The sequence below is a fragment of the Citrus sinensis genome, chromosome 3 (genome assembly GCF_022201045.2).
Source record: "Citrus sinensis cultivar Valencia sweet orange chromosome 3, DVS_A1.0, whole genome shotgun sequence".
Taxonomy (NCBI): domain Eukaryota; kingdom Viridiplantae; phylum Streptophyta; class Magnoliopsida; order Sapindales; family Rutaceae; genus Citrus; species Citrus sinensis.
The window spans coordinates 47,743,132-47,764,324 of NC_068558.1; the positions used below are offsets into that span (position 1 = coordinate 47,743,132).

Consider the following 21,193-nt stretch of genomic DNA (forward strand, 5'->3'; position numbering starts at 1 on the left):
CTAATTGATTATCCATGGTTTCTTAGAAGACTGAAAATGCAAGGTTAAACTGTTGAATTCCTTGCCTGATATTTTATGTAGGTACCAGAGATGCTGAGTTGGTTGACGTATTAGGAGTGGTACTAAAATCATATTATATAATTCCGCAAAGCATCATTTAACTTTAAAGCTTTAATCTGGATAAAAGCTTGTTTACTTAGGCACATCTCTCTACTATTTTGTTTTAACTTAAAAGTAAGTCTCAACGCTCATGCTTATTTCTAATGCTCCTTCGGTTGGTGATTCATCTTTTTCTCTGTTGCTCTTTTTTGCTTTCGAGATTCGTTTACCCCACACGGTCGATGAAACAGGCTTCAATTATAATTTTGGTTAACAGGCAAGAAAGTGCACATCTCTTCTGCCAGCGGCCTTTGCGCTGAGCCCACCTTCCAAGGAGACCTCTGTTCTATGAAGTGGAGGCTTTACCCCGCATTTTAAATTTGCCTGTGAGCTTCTATTATCACCTGAAAAAAGAAAAAAAATTAATTCACCCAATTTTTATCTTTAGGGAGCGCTTATAGTGAAAGAATGGTGATGGATAAAGGAGACCATGACCAATGGCAGTTCTATTATTATATCCCACACATTTATGTACAACCTAACTCACCTAGAATGTTGGTAATAAATGCGATGGGCTGAGAGGATTATACCTGCAGTTTTGAAGAGTGGTGGTCTATATAAATGCATTGATGAGTAAACTTGCAGTAGATTTTGTGGCCTATTCGGCATGAGAAATTTTACAGTACTTCCAAGTTATAATCTATTGTGGAATCACCCACTAATGGCTGAGAGATATGTGGCACTGTATGTTAAAAAATTTAATATCAGATAAATGTAATATTTTCAGATTTCTAATGTAAAAGATGAGCAATTAGTTAGTGTTCTCTCACTTCATTACTTTTGATTATATTCTTTATCTTTCTCTCAGTTTTCATCCAAATTCTTGCCCACTAATTAATTGCAGTAATGAAGTGAGAGAGCACTAATTAATTGCTTGTCTTTCACACTTAGAAATTTGAAATATTGCGCAAAAGAAAAGTGAGAAATTTAATTTAATTTGATTTAAATTTTTAACTATATTTAATTTGCTTTAAATTTTTTAACATATGCCGTCACATGTCTCTCAATTATTAGTTAGTAGTTCCACATTAGAATATGACATGAAACATCTAATATTCTGTAGAATTTCTTGTTTGGTTTTTACTTTCTTTCTCTTGAGAAATTTTATAATATGTCAAAGATAATATAATCGACTAATGTATGTATGATGTGTGTAATTAAATTTAATAAAACTATCACTTGTATGGTTATTTTTTAAAATAAATGTACACATATTACAATATTATTTACTTACACTTACATGTATGATGTGTTTAATTAAATTTAATAAAACTACCACTTACATAATTATTTTTTAAAATAAATACACATATTACAACGTCATAATACCTCATTTGTATCTTAAAATTTCTCATCATTTCTCTTCTCCCTCGCCTATGCCTAACCAAATTATTTTATTGGGCAATGCAATTTAAACGTTGCCTGTTAACTCTTCCCTCTTGTATGACAGTACGACATCAACATTTTTTTTTCATTACCTAATGTTTGATGTTTCTTGAATTGCATGCATCACTGACATTTACCTATTTGTCTCACTTATCTTGCTTTTTAAATCATCAACTCCTAACAATCTTCACCGATGCTTTAATGGTTAAACACATAAAACCAAATGGCGATGCCTGCATTTCTCGTACTTTTAATAATCATCGTGCTAGAAGATGAAAATAGTTGTTCAGATCCACGGTTCAATGCACAAATCAAGCTAGTTGGTTGGGTGAGTGGGTCATCCAATTAGCTACAGTCTCTTAATGATGGGACCTACGAACATGTGCCTCGTGAGCTTTTCTGAAACAAGGCATGACAAGCATGTGTCGCTTTCTAATGAAAGAAATTTTGACAAATTGGCCATCATGTCATGTTCACAAACCTTATATATCCCTTGAACCATTTCGACGAATGTATTCTTCACGGTCCTTGCTGTACCTACAGCAACAAATATTAATTACCGTATCACTCAACGGCCAGTCCAAAAGCAAAACCATGGTGGCAGTTGTGTGCTTTCTTTTAATGGAAAAGGAAAATAAAGAGTAAAGAAAATGAGGGGAGATTACACGACAGGAATCAGCGGAAGGTCAAGCCAGACCAGCTAGCTGGAGAGAGAGAATCACGAGGAAATTTCAATAATACACAAAGAAAGGCTTCGAAGAACATGAAAAGCATGAAATTACATCTTGGTCTTTCATCGGTGGATCTCACTTTATTAATTAGAGTTCAACTATGTTGAAACTCTTCCAAATAGGATTACTGTTGGATGATCCTATGATCATACAAACAAATATTAAATATTTATTATTATTGCAATCTAACGATCATTATCAATCAATTCTTTATGGTGAAACGAATCCACCATAGCTGCTACCTATTAATTATTTTATTCTGTGAAGTCACTGCTATTATCATCAGTGGGAACATGGGAATGTCATTTTGCCATAAAGTAAAAACCAAGTGATGATAGATTAGGCGTTGAAACTTACTGTTACGATCTAACGATCATCATTAATCAATGTTTTACGGTGAAACAGCTCCACCATAGTTACTGCCTATTAATTATTATATACTTTGAAGTCACTGCTATTATCATCAGTGGGAACATGGGAGTATGTTTTGCCATAAAGTCAAAACCAAGCGATGATATATTAGGCATTGAAACTTATGTGCATGTACTTGGCGTTTTAACACTTCTACACTAAGAATGTTATACTTACCTTTTATTCCAACTAATATTACAAATGGTATATTACTATAAGATTAGTTCAAGTGATAGATAATTATTAAATTTTATTATTTTTAATTTAAATAGTAAATTTTTATTGGTAACACATCAATTGAGATACAAACTAAGTATCCTAATTAAGTAAGCATAGCCTTAATCTTCTACGCTACACTTACTAAGATTTCGTTTTCTTTGTTAAATAGCTAACAGTTACGGGTGATCAAGGGCCATCAAATCATGTTTTATTGATAAAGATATTTTACAATTGTCCATGTGTATATTGTATACTATATGTTTTAGGTTTATATATCCGTGGATCTTACTCTAATACATAAATCATGCATTTCCCAATCAACAATCAAATTAGACTAGAATCATAATGAGTTAGAGTGATATATGTTGTATTACTATTGATGTGTTTATTTTGTTTTGAAATCAGAATGGAATAGTTCAAGTTGTTAGAATGTCTTTAGTTAATTGTTGTTGTTGTTGTTATTAGTTTGTATTATGGTAATTGTGATTATTATTGTTAAAAAACTATTGTTTACAATAATAATAACAATCACAATAACAGTAATGATAACGACAACAAATATTACAAAAAATAAAATATATAACAAATTATCAATAATAACAAAACAAAAATGATGATGATGATTGTGATGATATGGCAATCTCCATGGCATGGGAGTCGGCAACAGTAGTAGCACGGGATAGTCAACGACAATAGTGACGAATGGGCAATAGCAGCGATGTCTGCGACAAGTGGCATGTGACACTTACGGTGTGAGGTTAACAAGGTTGATGGCGTGCGACATTCAACAATGTGCTGCACAACGACCTGTGATGCGAATCTGATGGTTTGACAAGATTAATGTTGCTGGTGGTGGTTAGAATTTCTAACGAAAGGAAATTAGGGATTTTTTTATTTTCATTGTTTTTTGAATATTCAAATTCAAGACAAAAGTGGAATTAAAAAATTTTGGTGAGAGTAAAAGAGTTGATCCTAGGAATGGAAACTTGATTCCTAACCCCTCATAGGAATCAAGTTCTCATTTGTCATTTCAATTTCACATGGGCCTTACAATTTCCATTCTACTCTCCTTTCAATTTTTGTAAGTAAATAACATGTATGATTATGATTTTGTTCACATTCCTTAAGTCTATAGGTAAACACACCCAAAGTTTCTAGATATAGTAATAATGGATGATGGAAAGAAGACAAGAGTAAAGACTCAAGAAAGAAAAATGAGTTTGTGATTAAGAGTACCTATAAGCATAATAAATGACTGTTGAACCAGAATGTCGAGAATACTATGGACACATTACATAAATTAATAATCATATGAAATTTCTTGTTGCATGTGCTCGATAATACAAGATGATATAAGTCTAGTAAGCTAACCCACAGTCTTGTGCAAGATAATCACTCTGTAAAATCAAAATGAAACTAATGTTATGATAAAATAAGGAAATCATACTTAACCATACATATTTTAACAAACGGAATGGATCATTGCTTGCTCTATCCAAAATAGCAGCTAAGCTCAACTCCCCAAAATGTCCACTAGATTATCTAATTCAGATTCAGTATTCGCATAATAACAATACATTTGTATTAATTAACATCAATTAAAATTCAAATATCCAACATATTATTTAACCCTATCTTTACTTTATTGCATTCGAAAGAATATTTTTGTCATCTCACCCTCTTTCTTTCTTTCACTTTATCCCCAATGAGTAAAATTTAGAAGGTTTAATTCAAATTATCCCATTATGAATTGATTATCTTTAAATTATTTCCTTACTTTTAGAAACTTCAATTTATCCCCTATTTAGTTAAGAAAAAAAAAAAATCAACACACCCTTATTTTTACCTTTAGCTTTTGAACAAAAATGGAGGTAATTTGTAATTTTTAAAAGTAAAGGGGTTAATTTAAATGTAGTCAATTTACAATGAGAATAATCCAAAATTTACCAAATTTAGGGTAAGAACTTGCTAAACCCCGTCACCCCCTACTAGGAAAAATAACCTCTCGTCATGTTGGAAGCTCTCATATGGCGGGAATATTTCCCCTTTTCCTTTCTTTTTGGCTTCCCTTGATTCCTCCTTCCTTAGAGAGGTTTCTCTCTCTTCCCTAGGGATGTCAATGGTCCCCGCCTTGAACCCGATTTCGGAAGCCATCCCCAAACCTACCTCATACCCGAAAAAGTTATAATTAGACAATTCAGGTATGTCTCCCAAAATCTCCGAATTGAGTGGGGTTTAAAGTGGGGAAGCAATCGCCATTTATTTTTTTCCAACAAAATATTAAGTATTGAATATTCGTCTCTTTTTCTCAAAAGAAGAAAAAAAATTAAATTTTAATATATAGATTTAAAAATTTAATTACAAATGATCAAATTTTAACAACCTCCAAAAAGTGAGAATATAATAATTTTAAGTCTTCAATATAATTATAAATGATCAAATTTTACAAAACAAATCAAAATAATGCTATACCTTCAACATAAACTTGCAGTAGCCTCTCAGTAATCATCACCGTTCATGCACATTCTAAAATTCTTCATAAACACACAACAAGATAAAAATAAATATAAATAAAAATATGTTTTAACAATTTTAACTTAACAAATACTTGATAAAATAATATAAATTAAAACGATATACCTTTACTACCTCTACATCTGTTTCATTTCAATTTTTAGATTTCCAAATAAATATAGACTTTTACAAATCATCATTTCAACAGTAGCCTCATGAATACAACCACACCCAAAATTAAGAAAATTTGACCTGCGCAATTAACAAAAAATTACTTTGATTGATCAAATGTCAGGGAAGGCCATGATGGGTGGTTGAGTCCAATGAGAAATGATAGTCCCAGTAAGAAAGGTTTAGCGGCTTACGGCAAGAGAGGAAAGTGACGTTCATAGCGAAGCTTGGTCTTTTTGCGTCAGACGTGACAGCCAGGAAAGGGAAGCTCTGTTGGAGACTTCGAGGTGGTGATGGGTAGAGAGCAGAGTTTTTGAGAGTAAGCTGAGAGTTTAAATCTAGGGTTTTGCTGTTTTGTTAAATTTTTGTAATTATTTAATTAAAATTGAAAATTTATTTTGATTTAAGAAAAATAAAAATATTTTCGGGTCAAGTTTGGGGTCCGATAAAATCTCCGAACCCAAACCTAAAATTTATTTTGTATTTAGACTTAGACCGAGACTATTGGCACCCCTTTAAAATTTTAATGAAACTCCTCTTCTAAAAAAACCTCATTAATTAATTAGAAGAATTCATAATTTATAAGAATATATATGTTCTTCCAAAATTATCCCTAATTCAATCTTTTTCCATCTTCTTTCTTTATGAAAGATGTATTTTTCAAAAAAGAAAAAAAGTAATGCTGCATTAACACAAAAAATATTACGAGAGAGAACTACAAATTGCATAAGCTCATCCCCTAGCCAAATACACGATTAGCTATCATTTCAAACACCCCAAATTTCTTATCAACCTTTTCCTTAACAAAAGCAATGAGATTAAGCATGTTTCCAGAAGTCGAGTCACCGACATCTACCGAGAAATTGGCATGAACATTTGAAATCTCCTCTAAAATCTTGATGAAATTGAGCATAGGTTGAAAAGATGACTCCCTAATTGGCTGGAGCATCCCCTTAGGGAAAATTTAGTTTTCTTATAATGTTCTTTTTATTTTTTTGATGAATTATTAATTAAAAAAAAGAATTTGTTCGCAAAGAGAAAGAATCAATTTACTGGAATTGATATAGGGGCAATTTTGAAAGAATATAGATATACTTATAAATAATGAATTTTTTCCATCAGTAATGGGGTTCGTTTAAAAGAGGGGTTTTATTAGGACATTAGAGGGGTGCCAATAGTCCAACTCTTAGACTTATCCTCGAAATTGACCTATTTTTAATTTTAAAGTTTTTAAGGAGCTTATACCCTACACGAATTAATTAGGTCCCTACTCTTCTTAAGTGGAGGTTATCTTTTCCACCTATTTGGTGGTGGTGGTGCTAGGATTGGTGGGTTTTGATGGCGGTGGTGGACTTGAATCTTGGTGGCCTATGCAAATTTGGTTCACATCTAATTATGGACACGAAAGGGCTCCTTGCTACTACCATTGTTCTTCCCACCCATGCAAGCGGTCGTTGTTCTTTTTTTTTTTTTTTTTTTTTTATGTTGTTAGTGGAGGTGCCAGATTGGTGGATGTGCTTGCAAAATCTTGGTGGATGTTGCAGCTTTGCTGGCGAAAAAGAAATTAGGGGTGAAAATAGTGTTGCTGCTAATCCTGTGACTAGGTGGGCTTGCTGCCCCTATTCTACCCCAGTTTTATTGCTCAACCACCGTATTTGCTAGGTTTATTGGTGTGGGGGGAGTTGCTATTGCTGTTGTTTTTTGTTTAATATTATGTTGTTTGTGCAATTTTGTATTGTTATGTATAACTAGATATTTTGATTTCTTTTCCCGATTGGTAAGGGATTTCACATACAGTTGTCGGGGGTAAGTATAATTGACCAATTCCATAATTTTCCTTCCACTTGATTTTAGTACATTTAATAGGTGCAATATTTCCTCTCTGTCGAAATTAGAAATTTTTAGTGTTTAGTGATTTTTTAATATTTTAATATTTTATTGTTTGAGGCTGCATTAAATTAAGCCAGTCTTAAGTGTTTTATCATATTTGTAGTACTTAAGTCGAATGTAACCTTGTATTCATTGTGCAGTGACGTTTGTCTTGTGGCCTTTTTTATTTCACACCCTGTAGCATTAGTGCTGCCTGCCTTTTGGCACCATATCATTTGTGTGCACATTCAATATTACATTTATTAATGATTCATTATCTCATGTAAGTTTTTCTTAAAATCAAAGAAAATGGACTCAATTTAAAGCGAAGATTCTTTTGCATTATTCTAAATTATATGATTGTTTGTACCATTCAAATACTATAATATTGACAATTATAAATCTATTATAATGTTCTAGATCAATTATTTGATGGCATAATTTGAATATTTCAATTCAAAATAAATCGGCCTATCGTTAAATTAATTCGTCCGATATAAATGAAACTCAAAATCTCTCTCTGGCCACCAATGCCAAGAGAAGAAAAGAAGACTTATTGTTCAGTTATGGTAAATATACAAATCATCAAATGAGAATTTATATCAAAATTTGAAGGAAAACTTTTAGATGCATGCTCCTCAAGCGTATATAAATACATGCTTCTCAAACATATGTAAGTACATGATCAGACTTAGTGCCTGTTTGGTATGCCTTATTTAAGAGCCATAAGTGCTTATTTAATCGTATAAGCACTTTTTTAAAATTTTTATGGTGTTTGGTTATTTTTTTAGTAAAGTTTTTTTAGCTTAAATAAGCTAATTTACCTCTATTAGTAAAAGCCCAAAATTTGAGCTTTTGGGAGTAGAGATTATAGAGCTTTTCTAAAAATAGATAATATAAAAAATATCACATAGTTTAATGATTCAAAAATACTTTTTTTATTGACAACCAAACACCCAATGATTTTTTATGCAAAAGCTCTATTGGTATAAGCTCTACTGCTATAAGCTCTACTGTTATAAGCTCTATTTAATAAGCTGTACCAAACGGAGTCTTAGGCACTTAGCATTAGTTTTTTTTTGGTGGGATAGAGGTGGTAAAAATATCCTCCCGGTCCGGACTCAAACCGTACCTGGGCGTTGTGGGTCAGGTATTATCCAATCCGGGTATAAAACCGGATCGGTCTTGGACATCACTTGATAAACCCGGATCGTGTCAAAATAATATATATTATTTTAAATATTTATATTTATTTGACTCATTTATTATACATATATAAAGTTTTAAACACTTAAAGTTTATATTTTCATGTCAAATTTTATTGAAATAAATTTAAAACTTATAAAATTAACAAAAAATAAAAAAAAATATACACATATAATATTAAAAAATATAAAATTCGAGTACCCAGATTAAAACCCAGCCCGAACCCGGACCCAGATCGATTGCATCCGGGCAGGATCTGGTCATTGCAATACCCAGACATGGCCCAAAGTTTTGCCATCCCGAGGTGGGGGGAGGGGAACAAGCTGAATTTCCATTAAATCAAAGAACGCACGAAACAATCGTGCATTGAGTACATTCATCATACTAGACCAAGTAGAAATAACTTATTACTAGAGATTTTAACGCTATTACGTATTTTACAATAAGAAAAAGAGTCTACTGCTACATTTCCGTCATTAATCCATTCTATCGTAAAGAGTAGAGTTGGCAAAAATACTCGTCCGGTCCGGACCCGGACCGTACTCGGGCGTTGTGGGCCGGGTATTACTCGGTCCAAGTATAAAATCGGGTCGATCTTGGACATCACTTGATAAATCCAAAACCCGAATTTTATTAAAAAAATATTATAAAATATATATTATTTTAAATATTTATATTTATTTGACTCATTTATTATGCATATATAAAGTTTTAAACACTTAAAATTTATATTTTCAAGTTAAATTTTATTAAAATAAATTTAAAACTTATAAAATTACCAAAAAATAAAAACATATACACATATAATATTAAACAATATAAAATTTGGGTATCCAAATTAAAATCTGGTCCGAACTCGGATCCGGACCAGTTATATCCAGGCAGAATCCGATCATTACAATATCCAGATCCGGCCCGGGATTTTACCATCCCCAGTAAAGAGAGAGCACCGCACATAATAAATCCAAATGTAAAAAAAAAAAAAAGGTTATTGACCCAAACCCCACCAACGGCCAACGGCCCACCCCTCAAAACGTGATAAGTGATAACGGGACTTTGAATCTTTGATTACCAGTATACCTCCTCCACCACTGTTTCTTTCAACAGTTATAAGTAACAATAATAATATTGTATCACCCTCATCAGTCTCTCTCGCACTCCAAAAGCAAAACACTCTGCTGTCCCTCAACTCTCCCTTCAATTTCAATGGAAGGGAAAGCAAGAAACCATCTTCTCCTTCTCTTCTCCTTCTTCTTCACCGCCGCTGCCTCTCTCCAGTATCAAACCTTCGTCCTTAACTCTCTCCCTACCCCATCCACTCTCTCTTGGCCTGAATCCGTATCCGTTTCCGAATCCGAATCTTCACTCCCTCTACCAGCACCTGACGCAGAATCCTCGCTCTCCCTACGTTTACATCACGTAGACTCTCTGTCCTTCAACAGAACTCCAGAGCACCTCTTCAACCTCCGCATCCAACGCGACGTCTTACGTGTCAAATCCTTAACCGCCTTCGCTGAATCTGCCGTTCGTGTTCCCCCGCGCAACCGCTCCCGCGGGCGTGCCAACGGAGGCTTTAGTAGCTCCGTCATATCAGGGCTCGCACAAGGCAGCGGCGAGTACTTCACGCGCCTCGGAGTTGGCACACCCCCTAGGTATGTCTACATGGTCTTAGACACCGGTAGCGACGTCGTTTGGATACAGTGCGCTCCGTGCAAGAAATGCTACTCTCAAACCGACCCTGTCTTCGACCCTGCCAAGTCCCGCTCGTTTGCTACCGTACCCTGTCGGTCCCCTTTGTGCCGCAAGCTCGACTCTTCTGGCTGTAACCGCAGGAACACGTGTCTTTACCAAGTCTCCTACGGAGACGGTTCTATCACCGTCGGTGATTTTTCCACTGAAACGCTGACGTTTCGTGGCACCAGAGTTGCGCGCGTGGCCCTCGGTTGTGGACACGACAATGAGGGCCTCTTCGTTGCTGCTGCGGGCTTATTGGGGCTCGGTCGTGGGAGGTTGTCATTTCCAACTCAAACCGGTCGCCGGTTCAACCGTAAGTTTTCTTACTGTTTAGTGGACCGATCCACTTCTGCTAAACCTTCATCGATGGTATTCGGTGACTCGGCCGTTTCACGAACCGCCCGGTTCACTCCGTTACTCGCAAACCCTAAGCTCGACACATTCTACTATGTTGAACTAGTTGGAATCAGCGTCGGCGGTGCTCATGTCCGCGGCATCACTGCTTCTTTGTTCAAACTCGATCCGGCCGGTAACGGTGGGGTCATCATAGACTCGGGTACGTCTGTGACCCGTTTGACCCGACCCGCTTACATCGCATTGCGTGATGCTTTCCGAGCTGGAGCATCCTCCTTGAAGCGTGCGCCAGACTTTTCGCTGTTTGATACGTGCTTCGATTTGTCGGGAAAGACGGAAGTGAAGGTGCCCACGGTGGTGTTGCATTTCAGAGGTGCAGATGTGTCGTTGCCGGCGACTAATTATCTAATACCCGTGGATAGTAGCGGAACATTTTGCTTTGCATTTGCAGGAACCATGAGCGGGTTGTCGATAATTGGAAATATTCAGCAACAGGGCTTCCGGGTTGTTTATGACTTGGCCGCTTCACGGATCGGGTTTGCTCCGCGCGGGTGCGCTTGAGGTTGCATTGCGCGTGGGTGTAGTTGTAAGGGAAAAACTCTCTTTTCCTGTTAATTATTCTGTCTCTGCGTGTTTTGTTTTATTTTATTTCTTTTTTTTTTGGGGAATATGAAAAAAATCTTTCCTGGATATGAGTCTGAGAAAGGAGATGGAGAAGAGAAGGGGGAAAAATGATAAAATAATCAGAGTGCAGGTGATAAGGTTTATAATTCACATATTTGTCTCTGTTAAATTATGAAATGCTTTTAATCAGTCTTCTAAAAGAAAAAAAAAATCATAACTCTAGTACAAGGGTAAGATGGTTAATTTAAAAAAAAATTGTCAAATTGAACTTTTAATAATAAAATACTATTCACAGTTTTTTTTTTTTTTCCTTTGCTTTGATTTGGAAGTGTACACCGTTTATTTGCAATTTAACTGACGTTTAGTTCAGCAATCATCGGAGATTTAACTCCTGAGGATAGGCATTGATATTTGCTGCGTATGCTTTTAGGACGACCCACTACCCCCATTACACTATATATCATTTGGAGGGCAGTCGGTGGTGCCATCGCCACCCGGTCTGGCCGGTTAAATAAACGGCTGGAATGTCATTATATGTTTTCCTCCCCTCCCAGGAAGCAAATGAAATTAGTTGGTCCTTATTCACAGTTACATGGTGGCAAATTTCATTTGCTTTACATGTTTTGAAGTTCATTTGGTTGTGAAGCCTCTGTAAAGTGCCACCGCCCTGTGTTGCCTTCTTAATGATCTATTCAAAATATTAACCAAATTTTGGCAGCCTGAGGAATCTAATGTTGATTTACCATAAACAAATAGCCTTACTGTTGTGGACCTGTCTATGTTACAGATTCTGTAACAAACATCTCCCGTTATCCCACATCCGATCATCTATTGTTTAGTTTCTCACTCCACATCCAACCACATCCAACGGCTGATGCTGCAGTCTGTGGCTTACAGATTCTGTAAGCTAGTCAAGTCCTACTGTTGTTACCTGTTAGCCGCAGCTATACAGTTAATGGTCAGGCCGTGTCGGTGGTCCCTACAACTTTCGTTTCATTGTGTATTAATTTGTACTGGTATCGTCCACATGCTTTTACCTTCTTTAATGCCCAAAGACAAAGCATTTGAGTGCATGCAGATCCAAGGGCCACTGGCAGTGTAACAAAACAGTTTTCCTTCTTTTTTTTTTTTTACCTTGTTTTTTTCCTTCTTTATGGAAGCAATTGAACAAAATTCAAGTCACACAAGCATCACAATAAAGTATGAAAAACTAGTCCATAAATCACATGCCTTTGCCATTTGCCGCCTTATGATTTTTCTTAGTGCCCATATGGAACTTGGCAGAAACAAAGTCAAAAGAAGTTAGCGTGCACCGAACTCTCACCTATGTGGCGTTAACAGATGTGATATTGTTAAATAATGTGTTTTTTTTCCCAATTTATGAGTAGTTTAATAATAAGCCTTATGATCAAAGACCGAAGTGGTGCTGCCTTTGGAAAGAGCTGTCGATTGCCTATGTTAGGCATAGTTGGACTCTAGCTGGTGACCACGGTATAAAAGTGAATGTGAACTACACAGTCACTATAAGATAATGCCCTTCATGTGGCTGTAATTATTGCTGTTGAAGCAGCACTGCTTACAATGAGGTTTTGGATATCACTTTTGATGCGATTTTTCAAAAAATAATTTTCAATACTGTTATCATAATATATTTTGACCAAGTGCAAGTAATGGTAGCGTTTACGTAATTGTAAGCAGCATCAGATTTCATTGTGTTCCTGTTTTTTGGATCTAAATTCTGTAATTTAGCACTTAAATTATCATCGTCGCCAATAATAAAGAGGTTGGATTATTATTATTTAGCAGCTGGTTAGATGTATTTAAATTTATTGAGAGGCTCAGATTTTCTCCAATTAACCTATTTTATTTATTATTTCTTATTTCTTTTTGTTTTTGTTACAAACTATTTGTGTATGTCACATCTTGCATCAAAGTTGGGTTACGTTGGGTTACTATTCATAAAATCAACGCCTACTCTCTCTTTCCATAGTTTGGTTTTCAAAAAGTGAAAAAATGATATGATCATTGGAAACGAAGTCCATTGTTGGTAATTGGCTACTGGAAGAGAACGACGAAAAGGTGATGGCATCGCAATGAGAATCAAGCTGGAAAAAAATGGTTGGATTGATTCCACTGAATGGATGCCGTGCTGGAGAGATCTAAATTTGGTGATGGGAAAATGCAATGATTAAAGGCAGACGATAAGACTTTTGCTTTAAAAATTTTACCCTCAAGGGAAAGAGTATTATCTAAGGGAAAAGTGAACGATTCGATCTTCTAAAAAATAATTTTTAAATAATTTTATTCATAAATTATCTTTCTCTTTTTTAGACTTTGAGTTGTTATCATAATATATCTTTATAATGTAAAAGTAATACTATAGTTTTTAGATCAGTTTGGTAATTCTATAGTTTTTAAAATAATTGGTGTTATTTGTACCGTAGAAATAAATAAATTAAATATTTTGTAAAATTTATTTTTAAAAGTATTGTGAGTTTTAAAATTAATCGTATGTATTGGTAAATTTTATTGTTAAATTATTATAAAAATACAAATAATCGAGTTAGATATAATATTGAATAAAATTTATCTACCCATTTATAGATATGTATATAAAAAAATTTTATTGTGTATATAATAATAATAATTGATAATTAAAATAAATATTTTAAATTTTTATTTTTATTTTTTATTTTGTTGTTTCAAGGGAAATTATCATTCATATACCCTATATTTATTCTGTTATAAAAAATACTACAATACTTTGAGGGTGTATCAATCGTCCACCCTTAGTTAACAAAATGTATCAGTTGACCACCAAACTGTTAGTTGTCGTTTGAAAGTTAACGGAGTTACACTGAATTGACGATTTTACCCTTAAAAATTATCACTTGTATACCCTTAAATTCTCTTTTTATCACTTGTATACCTTTAAATTATCACTTGTATCATATGAAAAGACCAAATTACCCTTCTGACGTCATCATACGTAAACGGCAACTAACGGTTTGGTGGTCAGCTGATATATTTTGTCAACTTAGGGTGGACGATTGATACACCCTCAAAGTGTTGTAGTATTTTTGATAATGGAGTAAACTAAGGGTATACAAATGATAATTTCCCTTGTTTCAATAAAATTGATAATAATGATAATTTTTTAAAGTTAATTATTTATTTTCTAATTAGTTTTAGATTTTTATAATGTATATGAGATATAAATGGAATTGTATAAAGGGAAATTATCTGTCATATACCCTTAAATGACACTAGTATCAAATGTGCTACAACACTTTTCGCTTATATCACTCGTATAACCTAAGTTGACAAAAGAGTTCTGGCATCCACCTTTTCGTTTACTACCGTTAAGAACTTAACAGAATTTGAGCAAAATAACTATTTTACCCTTTAAACTCAAAATGAAGTAAAAATACAAATTTTCCTTGAAAATTAATGTAAATTTTCAATACACAATTTTTTAATTTTGTTATTAACAATACATTTTTTTATTAAAAAAATGAATTATTAATGGTACATATTATTAACAATTATCCATAAAAAATATTCATCTTATACCATAAAAAATTATTAACAACATATTATTTACAATTATACATATTATACCATAAAAAATTCAAGTTAGAGCTTGGAGGAGTAGATCTTCAATAATTTAGGTTAAATTTTGGAGGAATAGATTTGGTTGTAAAGTAGCCTTTTTTTTTAGCAATTATTAACAATTATCCGATAAATGGGATGACATGTCATTTTTATCAAAATATATCATATGAAATGTCGTTTTTTACTAGGTAAATGGGATGACATGTCTTTTTTTTAAAAAGAATAGATTACTCTTACGATATCAGCGCTCGCAAACGACAGTTAACGGATTGGTGGACGGCAGAAGTGTTTTGTCAACTTAGGGTATACGAGTGATACACTTGAAAAGTATTGTAGCACGTTTGATATTAGTGTCATTTAAGGGTATATAACTGATAATTTCCCTTGTATAAAATATAAATCAACACAAGATAAACACTGCAGTTCAACTGTCGGTGAGATAAACACAGCGAGAGGAGAGCGAGGCAATAATGCTATGATTAAATGATAGATCACATGGGGATGAATAAGCACTTACGGAAAACATAAGAAAAGGCAAAGGCAAAAGATAATTAAAATGAAAAAAAAAATAATAATCTGTGATTTAAACATAACTCATGACTCGTTCAAGAGTGCTTGCGGAAAGCCAGAACAAAGGTCCAAAACAGAACACGGTTCCTTTTTGTAGTCAATGTTTATTATTTCTGTTCAGATCGTCAAAACTTTGGAAACAAGCACATGATAGAGTAAATGGCCTCAATCATCGAAATAGTTACTATTAATCAAGAAGCTTCTGAGTACTTGAAATTTTATATATAAAATTATCAACTCACATGGCAGATTATTATTTTACTTCTCTATTGTATATATAACCCTTGGACAATGTTGAAATTTTCAAAGATTTGCAGCAATATTTTCTTTTGTTCTTGTGAAAAGTCAGACCAAGTGTAGCTTTGTTTGTTTTATTCATTGATCTCGGGTATTAGTGTTACCTACTCTCTCACATTTACATAGGTATTATGTTGGGTATCCAAGGAAAAAAGTAACTCAGATAGAAAAAGAATAATTTTTTTAATACACCAACATTCATACATAGAAGGATTGGACTTTATTCATCATAGTAAAGTGCGACATGGACTTAAGGTCGGTTTTAGATTATTTGGGGTCTTAAGATTTTTTTTTTCGGTTGAACCTTTTTATACATTTAATAACTTCAACACTTGAAGAAAAATAAAAGAGCTCAAAATTCATCACATCTATAATTATATTTTGAATTTTAACAATAATAAAAAAGATCTTAAAAATTTTTGAAATATAAATGTTAAGAAGAGAGCAATAAATTTTTCGAAAATTGTCGATTCTTTGTCTACTAAATTTTTTCAAATTATGGGGTTTTGAATAAAAATTAAAAGGAAAGTAAAAGATTATAACATAAATAAGTATTTAAAAAAATGAAAAGGCAAAACTTTTTTTTTTTTTTTTTTGCGTTTGAAAGACTAATGAGGAATGAATTAATGCTTAGAGAATATTATTAGTAATAGCTATTTAACATCAACGAATATACAATTTGTATGAAAAATAAATATTAATTGTATGATAATAATTTTTTATTTGAAAGTTGTTTAAAAATAAATTTTCCTAGTACCTTAATAAAAAACATAAAATATTATTAAAAAATAGGGTCTCTCTAAAATATGTGTCCTAGGCGACAATCTTGTTCACATATACTTAAAAAATGTCCTAGGTTGGACCATTGACAACCATTTATTAATCTCATAAAGTCCTTATTTTATTGAAAATTGCATTTAAAGAAAATTACAAATAGAATTAACCCACTCTATTCGTTTTCTCTTCAATCTATTTTGCTTGCACTTTTTTTTTTCCTTTCTTCTTTCAATCTATATAATTATATATTATATTGGTTTGTAATTTTGCACAAACTTAAAACATTAGTATTTCTTTTTTCTCTTTCTTTCTATTTTCGTATATATTATTTTTATCTTTGAAAAACCATTTTTTTTTGTTTGTAGACAGAAAAAGTTCAAATAAATGGATAGAGATGTTAAAATTAAAAAAAGAAAAATATAAGAGTGAATTTAAAAAAAATTAAAGATTCATAATTAAAAAGAGTGTTTATTAAAAAGATATTTTTAATATTGAATAAAATATAATTAAAAAATAAATTTTAAAATGATTCTGGAGAGACGCGGATAGTCCAACTCTTTTAGCATGGAAGAGATCCAACACACGGTGGGCTCAGAATTGGCGGAAGCCCATTCAAATAAATATTCAAGCGGTGAGGATGAAATAGAGGGAGCGGTGTTTGTATTGTCAGTATTGATCTATCAATCGGCAAGGGGATAAGATACTTTTAGGCTGTATGTATTCTCTTGCCGTCGTGTTCAATAGTGGCTCTTATGTAAATTGATGGTACTAGGAGGCTAGAACTTGAAGAAGAAAACACCCAACCGACATCGTCATCGTGACGCTGCGGTAGCGCGCGTTGACCTGAGATTAGGGATTTGGATTTTGAAATTAAAATTAATATATCATGTTCGCGTTGGACTGATTGGCAAGCGAAAATGGAAGAGCAAGGAGGGAAGGTGAGGGCCTTGATAGACAAGGCGACGAACTCGACGGAACGAGAGGTGGACCCACGTCTCCTCAAGGCCATTAAATGGGTAGTTCGAAATTCGGATTCGGAGCTGCGACTCGCCGCTCAAACCCTCATGGACCTTATGAAACGCGACCATTCTCAGGTCCTTTAATTGTTTTCCTTTTATTATTTTCCTCCGTTTATTTATTAGTTTAATTGAATGACTATTTTTTATTCAATTTGGTGTTGTCGTATCTATTAAAATCTCTGATTTCGGGTTCTCTATATTATTCTCTTTAATAGCTTTCCAATTGATAATTTGCATAAAATTTAGTGTTTTTTTATTTTTTATTTTTTCACTTTCAATGATATACTAGGATTCTTATAAGGGGAACAAATTAGGGATTATTATGATTTTGTTTTGTGATTGGTCTTGCAGGTCCGATATCTCACACTTCTCATAATTGATGAACTCTTCATGCGATCAAAGCTTTTTAGGACCATTCTTGTTGAGAACATGGATCAGTTATTGAGTTTAAGTATTGGATTCAGAAGAAATTTACCACTTCCTGCGCCTCCAGCTATTGCATCTATTTTGCGATCAAAGGCTTTTGAATTTTTGGAGAAATGGAATGCTTCTTTTGGGGTTCACTACAGACAAATTAGATTAGGCTTTGATTACCTTAAAAATACTCTCAGGCTCCAGTTTCCTAATTTACAAGCAAATGCAGCTCGGATTCAGCGGGAGAGACGGGAAAGAGAGATGAGGACAAAAGAGATTTTACGAAACAAGTTTGAAATGCTGCGGCAAAATCTTTCTTCGATAAAGGAAGAAATACAGTCGACAATAGATGAGATTGGAGAGTGTTTAGACATCATTCGTGCCAAGGAAGAAATTATGCTGCTTGATCCCTTGGATGATGAAGATTTTGAGGAGTTCCATTCTTCTGAATTGAGGCAGATTCGCCTTGATTCATTGAAAGAAGGGGAAAAGGTTCACGAGGATGAAGATAATAAAGTAGTTTTTGATGCACTGAGGGAGTTGTACAAGCTTCTAGTGACAAAGCATTTGGTTTTGGTCCAAGAATGGATTTCTGTTCTTATTAGGGTGGAAGTGTCAGACAATAGGTCTAGAGATAAAATGCTGAAGGAGTTCATTGATATTCAAAATCGCCTCCAATTGGTGAAGAAGAAATGTGAAGACTCTGGCTGTGGTCTTATAAACAATGTGAAACCTCTCATAGAAGATGAATTAGAGGAAGATTTTTGGGAAGAGGGTAAGATTGGGTCTAGTGAGAGTGGGAGTTCGAATGCATCTAGTAAGCACAATAGTAATCTGTCCATGGTATTGGCCTCCAGTGAGGTCATAGGTAAGGCTTCTGAAGTCCCCAAACAGAAGTCTGATGGGAATGATTCTCTGGATAATGAAGGTAGTAAAATTGATTCAACATTGCTCAGAAGTAAGCTTCTGGCAGAAGCTCCAGTGATTGTATGTGGTTCTTTCTCAGATAATTTGAAAAGGGATGTTTTGGTTAATCAAAGGGGCATGGAGTTTGACAATCACTGGGGTAGGGTAGACTATGATGCAGTTATTCCAGCGGAGAAGATAGCAGAATTGAACCTTAGGGCAACTCTTTACAAAGAAGAGCAAGTAGAAATCCAACCATGCCGTGCTCCTTTGAGGAAAGGAGGCCTTTGTCAGAGAAGGGATTTAGAAGTCTGCCCATTTCATGGACCCATCATTCCCCGAGATGACGAAGGAAATCCTATCAATCAGAGCACATCATCGATAGAAAAGAGCTCTTTAACGGATGAGACTTTAACAGATTTGGGGTCTGATTTAGTGGAGCAATTAGCAAAACACGCTATAAAGAATGTAAGGGAGAGAGATAAAGAGGAAGCTAGGAAGAGGAAAATTGATAAACAGTTGCTGAATCGAGCAAAACTTGCAAAAGTACGGGAACACAATGAAGCAGTTTTACGGGATGCTGCCTTGGCTTCAACTTCAAGGTCTGCAACTGCAGGAGACGAGGCAGAAGATACAAATGGGAGGAGATCGTCATCAAGAAACAAGAAGCAAACTCTAGCTTCCATGCTGCGAAAGAAAGTAACTCCAAGAGATAGGTTAACTCGCAGACTTCTGAATACCCGAGCAAGGGATGCAACAATAAGACGGCTGAGAATGGGTGAGGATGCAATTTACAGAGAGTCCTTTCCAAATCAGTGGTAAATGTTTTGTAGTAAGGCTCTGGGATTATGGCGTGCACTCAGCACTGTGTTGATGAATAGACAGTTTCATTTTTCATTTGTATAAAGGGGAACAAGAACCATTTCATGTTGATCTCTCAACAGATTGTGTGATTTTGAAGAGCATTGCTGTTATCCAAGAAGTTGGAAATCTTTTGGATGCTGTTAGGCGTCCCTAGATATAGAATGAATAAGGAGCTTGCTTGTTAGCAAATTTTGTAAAATATGCGGTTGCTAGTTATTCTTTAAATGTTGTCACAGGTCTCATTTATTGGACATAAATAAAGATTTCAATTGCGTGGTAAAACCACGGCTTTACTCTGATATGTGAACTTGGTTTAACTTGCTCGTAGTGTATGTCAGACTCAAATTGTGTACTAGATGGATGGTGTTAAGGGGTGGGCAATTTTGGATTCGGATTTCGGATAATTCATACAGGAAAAAAATCCATCTGATTTCAATCTGAACTTCAAATCCGATTTGATCCGGATTATTTTGGATCGGATGAATATTTTGAATTTGGGATTTTTTTTTACAATTTTCACAAAAATTCATTAAATTTATAATTAATGAAAACATAAAACACAAGTAAAACCACCAAAAAGCATGTGGGTGAGTAATGTAAACCCTACAATTGTTAGTTGCTCGTCTCAAAATTGTAATTGGTGGCGTGCACGAGTCGTCTAGAACTTCAATGGTGTGCAGCATGCAACTGGTTGGCTGGACGTTGACATCGATCAAGACACGGCTGGAATCGATGGCTTGGGTCTTCACGGCATCGTGGGTATGGAGGAGGTTAAATGTTGTGGCGACTGGACGTGGATCAAGATATGGTTGATTTTGTTTGGTTTGTGTAGTCGACGGTGTGGGTCACAGTAGTTTGTGCTGGTTTGTGGTTGCTGCTATGTTGGTTTAGGAAGAGATGGAATTAGAGATTTTGTGCTAGTTTAGGACGAGATGGAATTAGGGATTTTGTGTTTTTTTTTAAAAGAATGACACAAATCTTATCCAAATCTGATCCGATCCGAATCAAATCCAATCGAATGACACAAATCTTATCCGATCAGATTTGAGGCCAAATTCAAATCTGATCTAAATTTATACAAATCAAATTGGATTGAATCAAATCTATCCAAATCCAATCCAATGTCTAGCCCTAGATGGTGCATTGCCTTACAACATGTTGCCTAACCATATAACTAATTTGGGCAATTGGCAAGCACAACTGATATTTTCAAAGTAATGCAAACTTAGATAAGATAAAAGTGTGAGACTGTCTTAGAATAAGAAACTCTTATCTTTGATGCCTTTATGGTATGTTTATTAATTAGTAATCGAAATGAGAAATGAGAAACAAAATAAATTATTTATTTTAGTT

The 21,193-nt window shown here is 34.3% G+C and overlaps 2 protein-coding genes across 2 annotated transcripts; both read left to right on the forward strand.

The window, feature by feature from the left end:
• The first annotated feature begins 9,693 nt into the window (after nt 1-9,693).
• LOC127901323 (aspartyl protease family protein 2-like) lies at nt 9,694-11,528 on the forward strand. Its single transcript, XM_052438405.1, has one exon. It carries the CDS (start codon nt 9,873-9,875, stop codon nt 11,313-11,315), a length of 1,443 nt encoding a protein of 480 aa, XP_052294365.1. The 5' UTR covers nt 9,694-9,872; the 3' UTR covers nt 11,316-11,528.
• A 5,737-nt stretch (nt 11,529-17,265) lies between these two features.
• On the forward strand, nt 17,266-20,139 carry LOC127901204 (UV-stimulated scaffold protein A homolog). Its single transcript, XM_052437915.1, has 2 exons — nt 17,266-17,731; nt 18,008-20,139. The coding sequence occupies exons 1-2, from the start codon at nt 17,555-17,557 to the stop codon at nt 19,796-19,798; spliced, it is 1,968 nt and encodes a 655-aa protein (XP_052293875.1). The 5' UTR covers nt 17,266-17,554; the 3' UTR covers nt 19,799-20,139.
• The last annotated feature ends 1,054 nt before the right edge of the window (nt 20,140-21,193 follow it).

Bases quoted from the DNA above. Each gene is read 5' to 3' on its own strand.
- LOC127901323 (XM_052438405.1), top strand. From the start codon at position 9,873: ATGGAAGGGAAAGCAAGAAACCATCTTCTCCTTCTCTTCTCCTTCTTC.
- LOC127901204 (XM_052437915.1), top strand. From the start codon at position 17,555: ATGGAAGAGCAAGGAGGGAAGGTGAGGGCCTTGATAGACAAGGCGACG. The intron at 17,732-18,007 runs GTCCTTTAATTG...TTGGTCTTGCAG, and splicing joins TGAAACGCGACCATTCTCAG to GTCCGATATCTCACACTTCT.